The sequence below is a fragment of the Pundamilia nyererei genome, unplaced genomic scaffold (genome assembly GCF_000239375.1).
Source record: "Pundamilia nyererei isolate P.nyererei 1_Seehausen unplaced genomic scaffold, PunNye1.0 scaffold00186, whole genome shotgun sequence".
NCBI classification, from domain to species: Eukaryota; Metazoa; Chordata; class Actinopteri; order Cichliformes; family Cichlidae; genus Pundamilia; species Pundamilia nyererei.
Window position 1 is genome coordinate 371,842 of NW_005187587.1, and position 16,316 is coordinate 388,157.

The 16,316-nt window shown below is 41.4% G+C and overlaps 1 protein-coding gene across 1 annotated transcript; it reads left to right on the forward strand.

Moving 5' to 3' along the window:
* Positions 1–2,119: 2,119 nt before the first annotated feature.
* LOC102197147 (protocadherin-23-like) lies at positions 2,120–16,019 on the forward strand. Its single transcript, XM_013914309.1, has 10 exons — positions 2,120–2,264; positions 5,004–5,213; positions 5,764–6,624; positions 6,705–6,818; positions 7,394–7,605; positions 7,692–7,843; positions 9,280–9,410; positions 9,559–9,845; positions 10,188–10,329; positions 12,658–16,019. Exons 1-10 carry the CDS (start codon positions 2,120–2,122, stop codon positions 15,252–15,254), a joined length of 4,851 nt encoding a protein of 1,616 aa, XP_013769763.1. The 3' UTR covers positions 15,255–16,019.
* Positions 16,020–16,316: the final 297 nt, after the last annotated feature.

Here is a 16,316-nt window from a genome sequence, read left to right on the forward strand (position 1 = left end):
AATTTTTGATTATATTTCACAGCATTTAAATTTAGTTTGAAATTGCCCTGATATTAAAGTGGAGACGGCAGTTTCCCTGTGAGCTACCTAGATGGCAGCACTAGCACATGTCCATGAAGCCTAAAACCATAAATCCGCTAACCATGAAAAGATGAAGGCATCAAAATAAAGTAGGAGCCAAATTGCAAAACTACAGCTTTTCCTGGCAAGACAAAGTACAACAGTCCATGTTTATTACTTTTTTCTCGTACCATGTGCCGTAATGCAGCTCAGCTTCCTTGTCGAACTTCAGCTCTGCTGTTTTTTCACTCCATTAACAGTTTAATTGAAACCACACCCTGCTGTTTTCCTCATATGCTTTTCGGTTTGTCTGCTCTGCTCATTGCACATCCCACCGAATCTCATTCACCCGACTCTTTAATCATATTCCCAAATCTACACATCGACACTGTTTGTTTTAACACATCGCGCACGGGGCCTTCTACATCCCGTTTCGTCTCCTCATTGTTGACAGTAGGATTCTTTTTAAATACTGGAGATGGAGGGCGTGCGGCAGGGGGACCTGTACAGGAGGGGTTTCAATGTGAACTAACATTCTTGGGGGTGAGAATTGTCCAAGAACAGCAAGCAGACAGCTCCTCTGGGAAATCTGAAAGGTCCTCTCTCATCATGATTTCCATAATCCAAGCCATCTGTGCCAATAGGCGCTGTGTGTTCTCATCCATCTCCTCAAATCGCCTCGTCTGGCAGGCCGGCCTGCTCTCCCACCAGTCTTATTTGATTATCATTTGTGCTGCTTTTTTCCCTGCAAACTCTCACCAGAGATGACCATTGTTTTGTGTCTCTGATGATCTATGTATGTAAGTTTCCATGTGCTGGAGTCAATCACAGAAGAGCTGCAATGTGAATGAGTGTGACAGCTAAACTTCTGAGCCTTCTGGATTTCCCTTTGTTAAGCAAGAGTTGAGATTTTGGGAGGGATTTTTTTTTTTAAAGAGTAACTGTGCTGTCTTTGTGTTCAAAAGAAGAGTTTGATTATTTACAAAGAGGTTTGATGGTAAGATTTGGTCATTGTGCCAGGGTTGCACTTTGGCTGAAACTTAAATGTTTTGATGGAACACTTTTGTTTGTTAGTACCCGGAGTGGGAATTGTTTATGGTTGTTTATGCACAAGAGACAAAAGTGACACGGTTTACACCAAAAGAGTTATGAAGAAGACATTGACAGAGTTTTGTAGTTTTGACACCTACCAAGCAAACCAAGTTAACAGCAATGTAAATTAAATCAGTGAACCAAACAAAGCTAAGCAGAAGAAGTCTAGTAATCGAGTTATGCTCTTATAAAACATCATACAAGTGTGTGAATAGACCGTAATTTCAAAAACGTGCAAATGCCCCGTGATTCAAATGTTTTACTGCTATCAGCATAAAAGATATCTTAGTAATCATAGCCTTAAATGCTATACGCATTCCTCGCCTTGTTCTATCTTCTGAAACTAACGTGATGTGAAACGTGCATCATTGTGATGGTCATCAAGACCACAGCTTGCACGTAAAGTTGAAGTGAACTCTGCGTTTGCTTCGTATCACAAGAACCATAAAAGCTGCAAGCAGCAGGCCTTCGCTGAGGTTTTAACTGCCTTGTGAAGTTCAGTGGCCACATTGTTCTCTTTTCCTTGAGATAAGCGCTGCCTGAAACAGAAGCAGCAATAAACATGAACGGACTTGAACTAAAGTTGAATGTGTGAGGTAGATAACGATTCAACGACTAGAGGTATCGGTTTTTCTGGAGATCGGGAGCATAAAAATGCACTGTGTTGTTTTTGACATCCATAGTCTCATTAGAGAAGCCACATTTTTTGTCTCACCAGTGTTAAGGCCATTTATATCTACTTGAAACTGGAAATGTTTTTTTCAATAGAGAAACTAGCGTGTATCGTTTGTCGGGGAGCATATCTGTAATGTAAATCACTGGATTTCTGTAATTATGCAGCATTATCTGATATATGATCAAGTTGATTTCTGCTTTTTCCATTAAACCTGAATTTCCCTCTTTTTTTTTTTTGCTTGAGCATTTGTTTTGAGGTCTGTGACAGCATTTACATTCACCTCCTGTGTTCATGTCCTCAGAGGAGAACGCTGTGGTGTGGTACAGTCTGCTGCCGGGTCCCGGCTATGAGCTCTTCAGCATCAACCCGTACACCGGCCTGATTACCACCACCTCCTACCTGGACAGAGAGCAGCAGCAGCATTTTACTCTCAGAGGTAGGACACATAAGCAAACATCTGTTAGTCCTGAGCAATAACATTTTAAATAACAGTTTTCAACAACAAAAGCCAGAAGTAAAGCACGAATCTATTAACAAAAATGAGAAAGTTTAATTATAAGTTCAGGGTTAACAAACTCAAGGGAAAATCGGCAGTTGTGCAAAACAATGCAGTAAAAGTCACATGTTTAATGACTTCCAGAATGATAACACTGAAGACATCAGAATTATGCTCAGAAACTAAGTAACTCATCACCAAAATGGATTTTTTTCTGTAATAAATCAGAGCAATCTAATACAACAACAGTGGTAAAAGGAAATCTTGTGTTTGTCAAGTGTCGTGACAAACGCGCCAGTCAGTCGTACAGCATTGGGCAAAAGTCTTGGGAAATAGGTGGAGGAGTTTGTTGAAACGTGTAAACAAGACAAGTTTTCTTCTATTTCTTTAAGTAGTCTTCAGGAATAATTCTCCAGGCTTGTTGAAGGACATCTAGAGCTCTTCCTTGGATGTTGGCTGCCTTTTTTTCGGTTCTCTGTCAAGATGATACCACACTGCTTCAGTAATGTTGAGGTCCGGGCTCTGGGGAGGCCAATCCAAGACTGATGGTGTTTAATGGTGTGTTTTTCTATGCAGGTATGCTTTGACTGCATTGGCAGTCTGTTTGGTATCATTGTCAATCAGATACTTTTCAGATAATATTGCATAGTTGAACAATACCTGACGGTACATTTCTACGTCCATAACTGGTTGGAATGCAGCCGCAGACCATGACTGAGGCTCCACCGTGTTTTACAGATGGCTGTAGACACTCACTGTTGGATCTCTGTTCTGACTTCTTCCCCACATATTAAGATGATTTGAGCCAAAGATTTCAAATTCATTTTCATATCACTCCATAAGACCTGGTTTTCATTCTAGTTTTTCTGTAACTTCAACCTTTTCTCCTGTTTCTATTCTTTAAGAATGGCTTCTTGAAAGCCAATAAGACCATTTCTGATGAAGCTTTAGTGAACAGCAGATGGATCAACTGAAGGGACAGATACATCTCTCAGGTGCTTTGTCAGGTCTTTGCTGGATTGTTTTCCGATTTGTTAAGGACATGACTTTTAGATTCTGTTCATCTCCTGCAGATAGTTTCTTATTCTTGCCATTTCTTCTTTTTTCCTCCAGTTTCCTCAGATTTTATATGAATGTGGTGCACACTAAGTTTTCAGCCAACAGGTCTTTAAGAATCATCTTGTTGGTGCAAAAATACATTACTATTCCTGTCAAATGTGTTATGTTTGGTATTTTTTGTGGATATAACCAACGATGAGATGTGTTTTTGTGGCAGGGCGCTAGAAACAAAGGGAAAATGAAACTGAGAATGAGTGAAAAAGCAGCCAATGTTTAGCAAAAAGACTTTGAAAAACCTCCAGAAAGACCTGGAGAACTATTGCTCAAGACACAAAATATAAAGAAATAAGGGTGGCTCAAGGCTTTTGCACAGTACTTAAAGTCAGTGCAAATTTCTGTAATTGTTCAATTACAGCCTGTCAGGCAGAAGATACAATCTGCTGATGAGGCAGTCTGTATGGAGGTGATGTTTGTGTTGAGCTGCCCTGTTATTGCATCACTAATGGCTATGATCAAGATGTCCTGAGGAAAACTGGTTTCAAAGACATCCCAGCTAATGTGACAACAGCTGTGTAAACACAGGAATTTGATTCTTTTCATATCACGACCTTGCTTGCTTAGCCACACACTCACAACGATAATTGGGTGAGAGCCTGCATCTGAAGGGTTATACAAATACTTTCATTCTGTACCTTCTCCTTTGTCACGCTTCACCGGCAAAGCCGTAAAGAATTTAGGGTCGACTTTCTCCGTTAAAGCAACATTATTCAGCAGATTGATTTATGTTAAGGAAACAGAAGACTTTTAAAGGGCTGAGCTACAGTATAGCTAACCTCTTCTGACTGCACCGCTACACCCTTCTGTCTTTTCGAGAGTTTGCTTTCGCTCTCACATGGGTGCGTGCAGTAATTACGTTCAACAGATTCACCAGCGTTTGGTGAAATGCTTTCACATGTTTTACCATAATATTTGTACAGTTGCCAGTATAATTAAAAAGTCCCAGTAATTAAATATAATAACAGGAAGGCCTGAATATTTAGAAGCCACGCCAAAATCTCACAGGGCTTATTGGGAAACACTGAAATGAATTGGAAAGAAATAAAAAAAAATGTCTTGTCAGCATGTGTTAAAAGCTGTGTCTCATTATTTTCCGTTGACTGATTTTGGAGTTTTTACTGCTATTAAACATCCAATCTGGCCACACAGTGTCCAGACACACAGCCAATAATTGCCTCATTGCTGTGTTGTAAGAAAGAATCTTGAGTAAAATTGTTACATATAATGTGTACAGCATGGCTTTTTAAAATTATACTCTAGTGTTGAATGAGTTATTAAAATAACAGCGTGTGGCATATCTGAGACATTCAGACATTAAGACATCAGGTTTACAATAGCTACACTTTGCTTTTGGTGCTATTTGGATGCTATTTAAAACATGCCAAAGAAAAATAGAAAAAAGGGTCTAAAGAACATGCTAATAGTATTAGGCACTTGTTGTTTAAAACATCAGTACTTATTATAAAGCCTGTGGGTGTCAAGCATTTGAATATTTTAGTAAATAATTAAAAAAGAACTGGTGAGGAAGCCTCTGTGTCGTTTCCTTTCTGTTCCTATCTCCAGTCCAGGCTCGTGACAGCAGCGCTCGGCCACTTTCGAGCACGACGACGGTGATGTGCTCTGTGCTGGACGACAACGACAACCCCCCAGAGTTCATGCAGTCATCCTTCCGCATCAGCATCCCGGAAAACCTTCCTCCTGGGGTCATCCACACCGCCCAGGCCTCTGACCCAGATCATGGAGAAAATGGCACCATTCACTACTCCATAGTTGGTGAGAAGATCAGACCTTGTTTTGTATTTCAAGCAACTTGAAAGTTTTACCTGTACTTCATGCCGTCATTCAGTGAATTCAAGGCTACTACTGTAATGATGCCACCTTTGCAACAAGTCCATTATTGGCTCCCATAAAGTGGCAGCTCAGGCAAAGTTGCAGAGCAGGTTAGTTGAGTGCTGATGCAGTCTGAGCAGCTCTTGTAGGTGCGTAACTTGTGGGTAGTCCAGTATTTTAGAGCATATCATTTATTTAACAGTTAAAGACTTGCACAAACTGTCTGTAGTGAAGGGACAAGCACAGCTTATCTACTAACTTCTTGGTTCAATATTGAGCTGTGTGCATATAATGTTTCTGCTTGGAGAGACCATTAGCAGCATACATTTAGTCTGACCTTCAGATAAATGAAGCAAGCAAAATTCTAAATGGATGAATGTCTGACTGCTTGCTTTCAAGACATCAAAAGTGCATTGTTGAGTCGAGTGGCCAAAGTTAAAGTGGAATTATCCTTTATTTCCTTTCCACTGATGTCATCTCTGATTGTCTGCAGGTGAGGACTACAGAGGTCGGTTCACCATCAACAGTCACACCGGAGCCATTAGCACCACACAGGTCCTTGACCGGGAGGAAATGCAGAATTACACACTCACCATCCAGGCCCGTGACTATGGCCCCACCCCACTCAGCTCCTTCACCCAGCTCCATCTGGTGCTGCTGGACCAGAACGATAACATCCCTTCCTTTACCCGCAAGAACTATCATGCCTCTATCAGCGAGGGCCTCCCCGCAGGAGCTGAAGTCCTGCGTGTAAGTGCGTCGGATCCTGACGAAGGGTCTAACGGGGAAGTGACCTACTCCCTGACAGATGATAACAGCCAAGGGGCCTTTTTAATCGACGCCTTCACGGGAGCGATCCGCACCACCAGGTCTCTGGACCGAGAGAGCAGAGCTCAGTACAGCCTCAGAGCTGTCGCTACCGATGGATGCACTCAGGGACCGCTGAGCTCTTTGGCGTCGGTCACCATACAGGTGGAGGACGTGAACGACAACATGCCGGTCTGTGAGCAGACTCCCTTCAACGCGTGGGTTTCCATGAGGACGCTGGCGAACCAGATAGTTACCACAGTGACAGCAGCAGATGGGGATCAGGGTGAGAATGGGACGATACATTATGCGTTATCAGACGAGGAGAATCTGTTTGACATCAACACAGAGACTGGAGAGATTTCGCTGAGAAGACGAGTGAGAGCGGGTTTCTCTGGGAGGAAGCTGCAAGTTGTCGTTTCAGACAGAGGACATCCTGCTCTGACCTCTACCTGCCTGGTTTTTATCCATCTGAAGGGAGAACACGAAGGACTGCAGTTCACAAGCAAAGTCTACAACGCCAGTGTCAAGGAGAACAGCAGAGCTGGTACGTTGTATCTGTTTGTCTTGTTTTCACCGATACCACTGAACAGCTCAGTCATTGTTTTTGTCTTTTTCTTTCTAAAGGCACTTGGATTGCAAAGGTGGAGGCCAACGACCAAAGCAGCAGCAGACAAAGAATAACATACACCATATTTAGCGGCGACGAGAACCAGGTTTTCTCCATTAACCGTCACACTGGTAATTAAAATGTTAATTTCTAAATACAACTTTTTAACCAATAAAACCGTCTAATCCCGCAATTTAGATTTTCTGTTAGTTTTTTGTATTATCCCTAAATTACCCCTTTTCAAAAAAAATCAGCTTTTCTGGTCCTTCTGCATTTTTTAATACATAAGTATTTCAAAACCATGTATGATTTTATCATATTTTCCCCCAAATTCCTTTTTTTGACTCACGTCTACATAAAGTAACCGTGCAGACACACCAAGTCAAATACACAATCTCATACTGATGTTGGACTGAACGTTCACCACAAAAACTTGAACCTAAAAGTACTTCTGTCGACACCTTTGTTGTCAGATTGAAAGCTGTGTTTTTCTTTCCACTACTTTACCATGACTTTTCTATTATTTGGTGAAAAGAGGCCAAAGAGGAAAAGGCCCTGTTCACAGAAGGGCGTGAAGTAAGATGTCAATTAAGATTATGATTTCTATGATTTGTGTTTTTAAAAATAAACCTTATTGGCTTGATATTAACTGAGCTGTACTTCCTTTTGAGTGCAGCTTTTACCTTCATGTTACCGTCTTATGTAGGTGAAATCCGAGTGCAGAAGGATTACTCTCTGGACTTTGAGGTGAACCCCCACATCCAGCTGGTGGTGCTGGCTGACAGTGGGCTGCAGACAGCTCACTGCAGGGTCTCCATCACTCTGGTGGACATCAATGACAACGCACCACAGTTTGAACACAGCAGCTACAGGACAGCTGTCTGGGAGGGCCAAGTGCACAATACCTACATTATGCAGGTAAACTTTCGGTATTAACGCCCTCATTGATGTGAGATGCATGCAGTGATCCCTCTAATACTGACCGCTTCTCATATTTTGAACAGGTGTTTGCCTCCGATGCTGACAGCGGCATGAACGGCCAGATTGAATACTCCATTCTCTCTGGTAACCTTAATGGAGCTTTCATTTTGGACTCTGTACGAGGAATCCTTGCAACCAATGTTTTACTGGACCGCGAGATCACTCCATCATACAAGTATGCTCAAACTGCTCCATAAAAAATATTAAGTAAAACTTTATTGCACACATAAAATTGATTCTACTTCCAAAATGGGATCAGCTACAGTTGCATGTTTCTTCTACTTCACTTCTTCGTAAATGTTAAAGCATTTTAACTGGCGTAGTACAGCAATTATTTTGGTGGCATTTTACAATCTTCCTACAGTCCTGGTGAAAAGAAGATACACCTTCTTTCATTTCTAAGCTTTTACGTATCAGGATATAATAAAAATGATCTGGTTCTTAGCAGATCTTAAGCTCGGATAAATACAATATCAGATAAATCACAAAACGGGGCATATTGCACCCACTCTGCCTCCTGAGCTGCAAAACTTCTGGAACAATGTCTGCTGGACAGATAAGATCAAATGTCTTGTTAGGTGAAAACCACACACAGCATATTAGCAATAGTCAAGTGTGTGGTGATTTGGGACCTGGGCATCTCGTATACCAAGTCAGCTAGACTCAAATATGAGGCCATGTGCCTGACAGGTGAAGTCTGAAATTGGGTCATATAACAGGAAATAGATCCCAAGCACAGCAGCAAATCTACAAAACAAAAGGCAAAAGGGAAAAGAATGAAGGCGTTGCAATGACTCAGTGAAAGTCCAGACCTCATACTGATAGAAATGCTGTGGCAGGACCTTAAGAGAGCTGTGCACAAACAAAGTACCTCAAACCTCAATAAGCTGAAAAAACATTGCAGAATGAGCCAAATTTCCTCCACTACCATGTGAGAGGCTGATAAAGTCATACAAAAACGATTAGTTCAGGTTGTTGCTGCCAAAGTTGGTGCTACAAGCTACTGAATGATGGAGTGTGCTGAGGTTTTTCACACACTGTTTGGCTTAGTTTTGATAAATAACTAATGATATGGTGTAATGTGTTGTTGCTCATCTGAGGTTGTATTTATCTGATCTTAAGACCTGCTAAGGACCAGATCATTTTTATTTTATTTTTATTTGTAAAATGTTAGAACTGAAAGAGGGCGTACTTTTTTCTACCATGACTACAGGTGAAGATTTTCAGGATTCAAGGTAGCAGCGGGGGTTTTTTTTTGTTTTGTTTTTTACAAAGTACTGATTTGTCTCTTTTACAAGAAGGGGCCAAGACAACGTAATAAATCTGAATTAAGCCACCCATGGAGCCTGTAGTTACAACTGACAGTAAGCCTAACCCTCTTCACTGCACTGGTCTTCCATTTCTTTGAAAGGCAGAAAGGAATAAGACTTGACTAACTTTTCCTCCTCCACATTACAATAAAACAGGATTATATCTTTGTGATTGTGGGTGTAACCAAGAAACTCTGTTTTACTCTGAGTCAACAGGCCTGCTCAGCTGAAAAATGGATTTGAGAATTTGACTAAAGCTCAGTTGTATTATTTGCTAATTTCCTACCTATCTATATTACAGGCTGGTTCTACAGGCAGCAGACAGGGGGAATCCTCCACTGAGCAGCACCGCCACCGTTAGGGTCCAAGTGGTAGATGTCAACGACAACAGCCCTGCCATTCCCCCCATGGATCCTGTGCTTATAACTGAGAGTAAGCCTAACTCCTGTCAATGCACTGCTCTTCCATTTCTTTGAATGGCAGAATCTCTTCAGTACATCAATACTTACAGTTTTTGTAGGACAAGATTTAAATCCAAGTTCATTGTAGTTTAAACTACAATCTGCTATTGTCTGCCTAGATCTGCCAGCAGGATACATGGTGACCCAAGTGACTGCAAATGACGTTGACCTGAGCTCGACTATCACCTACAGCTTCTCAGACAACAGCAGCACCAATATTCCCTTTGCTATCGACCGGTATACTGGCGTCATTACCCTGACTCGAGCCCTGGACTATGAGGAGCAGACAGAGTACACTCTGACGGTCTGGGCATCTGACTCAATTCACCAGACCAATGGAGAGGTTAAAGTTCAAGTGCTCGATGTCAATGACAACGCTCCAGCGTTCACCCAGGACTCCTACCAGGTGCAGATACAAGATTTTTCAGTCAGATGGTTGAAAGCATTCATAATCTTAATTATGTGGTACTCAAAATATTCCCCCATATATATAGATATATAGATATAAAATAAATATTCCCCCCTCTAGCAGAGGCCTGCGCTCTTCTGGACAGCACCTTATATACCATATACCAGCACCACATATATAATAACTCATCAAAGTTTGGATTGGATCATTTTCCTAAAAGCCCGTGGCCTAATTGAATGAAAGTTAGAAAAGGAGGTGGAATATGTAAAGAGTAAAAACTTTCAGTAGATTCAGAAAACTTTCTGCAGATGTGATTTGCTCTTTGTTTTTCTCTTGGAGGTGGAGTTATCAGAGCTGGTCTCAGCAGACACGTTTGTCGTGTCCGTGTCAGCTACCGACAGAGATTCTGAACTCAATGGCAAGATCAACTACAGACTGCTTTCATCTCCCCTGCAAGGCTTTTACATCCAGCCAGAGGATGGTAAGGAACGGTGCAACTCATGAAAAGTGAAAGTGCTCCCATACATGATGTATGAACACTGACAGCAAACGATTACTCTATACTCTTTGCGCACATGTATATGGCACATGCAGTATCTAAGTATACCAGAGTTACTATACTCTATACTCATACTCTACTGATATTAAATGTTATGACTGTCTAGTGGTATGATTTCTATATTTAGGAGTTGCTCTCTACATTGAAGGTATCTTTACTTGCACAGTTAAAGTCATGCATGCCTTAACCAACGGGAGCAGCTCAGGATACAGCAGGAAATGATACTTGGACTTTTTCTTCTGCCAGTAGCATTTTAGCAATGTGGAAATATATTTTTGAAGTCTTGTGCTAGTGAGGTTCTTGGACAAGAGCGAAAAAAAGCCGATTAGAAGTCAGCAAGATAGAGTGCTTTGGATGAGCCGTGCCTGTGTTATTATCTCCCTTTTAAGAATCCCTAAACCCAAGAAAGAAGATAAATCCTACATAGCTGAAACCAAACCAGCTCCCCTCAGTTCTGGCCAGTTCTCTTTCACTTAAGAGTAATTTACAGGCTTTTACCAGGTTTGAACCCCAAATTTAATATCAGAGAAATGCATTTGCCCTGTTTTGTGGTGAGATGCACTAATGGAAATTTGCAGCAATGTTGCCGAGTATGGTGCTTTCTGTGGTACGGTGTGTCTCTGTTAGAGTAGAGCCTCAGAGTGAATGCAATCGTCCTGTAGAAAACCTTAAGTGGCACTGAAGTGGAATAATAAATTAGATGAACAGACACTTTGTTGCATTTCACCAAGAAAATTGCCCTTCCAGTCAGCACATGGAAATAATGTTGCAATGCTGTGTCTAATGACCACGGTAGTTTTGATTTAACCCTTAATAAATTGATAGATTGTTACAATACACTGATCTTAAGAGGAGCAAATCCTTCAACTGTATATTTCTTAAACTGAAGGCCAGGTCTTTGAATTCAGTGAAGAATATTTTGGTCTAAATGACCATATAACCATGTATTTATTTGCTTCCTGATATGAGCTTCTTTTCATATCAGGATTGTCCACCTTTCTTAGTCTCCGAGTGCTTCTTGAAATATCCAGTGTGCATTGGGATCATTATTCTGCTGCATTAAGTCTGTTAATCCATCTTCACAAAGAAAAATGAAGCATCTGGTGTTGTGCTGCTCCTCCTGGGTCAGATGAAGTCCATTCAGGGAAAGTGACCGACTGCAAAATAACCAAAAAAAACCCTTGAAAGTTCCCACCAGCATGTTGCACTGTGGATTTTTCTTCCATGGCAGAGTCATTATCTCTAGTCTTTGTTTTCTTGTATACACATTTCGGTTGCTACCATAAGCTGAGAGAAGAACAGTTCCAACTCATGGTCACACTAAAGTCAGTAAAACTTTATTTTACCCACATTTTTTATAGATCGTCTTCAAATTCCACAAGCTCATATTAGACCTCGGGTGACATGACTGCCTTGGTTGGCTAAACATTTGACCTTTGTTGTTAGCGCCAAAGATCAAAGTTGACCTTGGAAAAATAATTTCAAGTAACCATTTTGAGTAATATATCATATGAAAGGGCATGGAGGGAGCTGTACAACTTACTCTTTAGGTTTTCAATGTAACGCCTTGTGATGTCACAAAGACACCGTAACAGGCTGATGTCGTCATATTGTAATGAAAGCAGGCTGACGTCAGCATGTTGTAATAAAAACATCTAAGTTTTAGTTTAGCCCCTGGCCTTCGGTGGAGTTGTGCTCTCAGTGTTCTTGTTTTACTATGTTCTGTTTTAAGGGTTGTCAAAATATCTGATTATTACCAGATTTGTTGGTCATGTTTTTACATGTGGTTTCAGACATTCGGATCCACAACATTTTGAATCATGTTACTGACTACCTGAAGTTTTATCTTTGTTCCCGTGCTTGCCAGTATATATATTAAAACTTATTATTAGATGCAGCAATGTATTTCTGTCATAGATGGTCATAGCTGGGAAGACTGCAGGCCAAACCAAAACCAAAGTACTAAACTATGGGCTAAACTTCCAAAGAGTTAAAGAGTTTTGCAATATTTGGCATGTATTGTAAAAAAAAAAAAGTTATTTCCCCTTGTTGAAAAACAAAGATGTTAATAAAGCCTTTATATTAATTTAGCCTTTATTTTAAGCCTATGATTATATGCTAATAGTCCTGTTTGTGACTGTTACTGCCTTTAGTAACAGTCATGAATGTTAGAACCATTATCAATACAACAATATCAACTGGTCCTTTAAAGCAACTCATTAACTGATGGGAATATATTCTATTTTGCAGGGTCTATTTTTACTAACAAGCCCTTAAAGGCCATCACAAACAGCAACCTGATCCATCTTCTGGTTGAAGCAAGAGATGGAGGAGATCCTGTGCACTCCACCGTTACCTCCATAGACGTGCTGATTTTGGACACCAACGATCACGAACCTTCGTTTTACCAGGACATATACACACTCACCGTCCCGGAGGACACGCCTATAGACACTACCCTGCTGACTCTTTCTGCAGAGGACCAAGACTGGAGCCCTGAAAATAGCTATTTGGACTATACCATCACCGGGGGAAATGAGGAGAAAAGATTCTGTCTGGAAGTAAAAATGGTTCAGATTGAGAATCAGATTAAAAATGTTGGAAAGCTTGTTCTTTGCAACGCTTTAGACCGTGAAACTACTGAGAGCTATGCATTAACAGTGAGCGTTTCTGATCGAGGAATGCCTCCACTGAACAGCTCTACCGTCGTCATGGTGACTGTAACAGACTGCAATGACAATGTCCCTGTGTTTTCCAGCACAGAGTACCATGCACAAGTAAGTGAAAACAGCCAGTTAGGTACCAAACTGGTCCAGGTCAGTGCCCACGATCCCGACCTCGGAACCAATGGCCTGGTGCGGTATGATATAATTTCTGGGAACAGTAAAGGTCACCTTAAGCTTGATCCTCAGTCTGGCCTCTTAGTAGTCAACAACTCTCTCGACTATGAAAAAGACTCGAAATACATCCTCACCATCAGAGCATCGGATGGTGGCAAATCATCTGAAAACCATAAAGTGGCATTTACGATTGTCTTCATCGCGGTGTTGGATGAGAATGACAATACCCCATATTTCATGTTTCCTACAGTTAACTGTTCTGTGCTGGAGAACCTCCCTGCATTTACCCATGTATGTTCTGTTCACGCTGTTGACAATGACTTAGGCCCTTATGGGCAGCTCACCTACTCTGTTATGTCCTCCTGCTTCATGAACTATGGCAGCGGTAACCCAGAGAGGAAGGAGGCCTTTGCCATCGATCCCCTGACAGGCGACATTCACACCAGACAAACCTTTGACTACGAACGAGAAAGCGAGTACTGTTTTATAGTGGAAGCCAGAGATAAAGGTGACAAAGCTGCTACAGTGAGAGTCCAAGTAAATATCAAGGGAGTGGATGAATTTAGTCCGGTCTTTACCCAGAAGCTCTATCACTTTCTGTTGCCAGAAAACGTCAAGCCTGGTGATACGGTCGGTTATGTGATGGCAATGGACCATGATGGAGGTGTGGACGGGGTGGTGGAGTACTCACTTGTGAATTCATCACCTTTTTTCTCCATTAACAGAACAATTGGGGCTATCTTTGTCTCTGGTCCTGTGTATCATAGGGCAGGCAGCCAGGACATGGTAGAACTGGTTGTTTCTGCAGCTAGTCCCAGATTAGGCTCCAGGACTACAACCTGCCTGGTTTTTGTCAATATCTCTAGTTCAGCTGAAGCACTAACTGGAGTCCCCCTGGATACTCATATGCTCAGTTTGACTGTTTCATTAATCATGTTTCTCTTTCTGCTTATCCTTTTTGTGAGCTTGGTTCTCAGATGTAAGCTCAAAGATGCAGCCATCAGAAAGGCTGCTGCCATTGCTACACACTTGAGCCATGGCACAAGCTCGCTCACGAGACATAATAACAAAACACAAAGTTCCATGTCTTTGCATGACATTACACGCCCAAGCATCATGGTGACTAAAATGGACATCTCAAACCCATATAATCCATCAGACTCGAGCGGGCGAGGTTCAGCGGAAGGCGAGACAGCCGAGGACCAGGAGATCAAGTGGATCAACGAATACCCCTGCCGTAAAAGAAACGAATCTGCCCAGAAGTCCACAGAGATCCCAGACTCTGCCTTACTAGGAGATAATATCTCTTGCAGTTCCATCGATGTAGGACCAGAGCACATCTTATCAGTCAATAAATGTTTAGTCTCAGGGATAGCCAGCACAGAAAGTCTCTACCACTTCAAAGAGGAAGGAGGCGGCGAGGGACTACTTCCTGGAATACTCAGGATGAGAGATTTAAAGGAGAACATGGGGATAAAAGGGTTCGCCCCCCTTTCTGAAGCCCAGGCTTCTGCAGATTCTCTCTCCTCGCTGGTGTTTCTAGACGAGGAGTTGCAAGGTAGCTACTGCTGGGACTACCTTTTGGACTGGGAACCCCGTTTCCAGACTCTAGCCTCCGTATTTACTGATATTGGGATGCTCCCTGATGAGGAACTTGAAGGTGGCCGTGAGGACTTAGCAGCAGAATCGAGTTGTCTCATGTACCCACCACCTCTTATAACAGGGGTAGCACAGCAGGGCATAAGGACCGTTCCTCCACGAAAGCCAGGGCGTGTGCCAAGCATCGTCAGACGACCCTCTTACCGGAAATATGCTTATTCCCCCTTAGCCAGGAACACTGGACTTACCCCTTCAGCTATGACACCTAATTTCTCCCCATCACTGTCTTCGCTCACTATAAGGACCCCCAGTGCCTCACCAGTTGTCTCAGACACTGGAGTTGGGGGGATCAGACTTGAATCAGGACCCCTCACTGCTAGTCTTTTAGAGGCAGAAATACAGGTATAGCCAAAAATTTTAAGTGACATCACTTTCATTTACGATTCACCTTTTGAAGATTTTTTAGGAGACACTGCACAGTTTGGTTGTGATTTTGCTGATATTCAGATATATTCCTGGTATCATTTCCATAATAGTCTCATTGTCCACTTGTAGGGTTTTAAGGGGTGATACAGTAATACAACACAATAATATCCTATTGAAGTTATTGTAGTGGTTTGCATTCCGGGCAAAATCGTAACTCACTTCAGTAAAAATACTAAATTAATATCTGGAAAACCCGGACTGAAACCTGTCTTGCATTATATTCTTGTTATGTACACGTCTGAAAAAGAGCAGATGTTCTAGTCAGCAATTAATTACCGAATGTTTTATTGTAAACCTGTATATGAGCAGAAAATGAAACACTTTGTTATTGCAGTTGGTTGCAGCTTCTAAATGGAAACTTTTTCATGGTTGATTTAACTTTAATAACCAAAGAAAGGCAATATTTTTCTGCGGTTAGCTATGTTAGCTGCTTCCTGGAATAATAAAAAATGGTATTTTGAATCCAGGCCTTTTTGCCTCCCCTTTTCATATAATCTCTCAATAAATCCCAGTGAGAAAAAGAATACATTTTATTCCTTCAATTTAATACTTTAATACTTTTAAGGCTAAAAGAAAGACTGGGTTAGTGCAGCTATCTCTCAAAACCAAAATGCAGTTCAGGAATTCCTCACTGGTATGAAGTTTATACAGATTATACTGTTTCTGCTGTCTCTATTCCTGAACCAGCTCCAGATTTTTGTCATTTTCTCATGATATATATTCATGATTGTTTCTGTGTGCTGTCTGTAAACTTTGGCCACCCTGTTAATAAACAGAACTTTAGGTATAATTTTCAGAGAAATGTATAATCTAATCTAAAACATTTGTAAGTAAATAATTTGTAATAAAAAAGTTTCTCTTGGGCTTTTTTGTGCTACCGAGTTTCTTTAGGATAATTTGATTTGCATGTGTACGTATTTCCTCATTTCCAGTGATAAAAATGTTTTTTCGTCACTGTAACTGAGAATTAGTGACATGAACCAG

Bases quoted from the DNA above. Each gene is read 5' to 3' on its own strand.
- LOC102197147 (XM_013914309.1), top strand. From the start codon at position 2,120: ATGTCCTCAGAGGAGAACGCTGTGGTGTGGTACAGTCTGCTGCCGGGT. The intron at 7,606-7,691 runs GTAAACTTTCGG...TATTTTGAACAG, and splicing joins ACAATACCTACATTATGCAG to GTGTTTGCCTCCGATGCTGA. The intron at 9,411-9,558 runs GTAAGCCTAACT...TTGTCTGCCTAG, and splicing joins TCCTGTGCTTATAACTGAGA to ATCTGCCAGCAGGATACATG.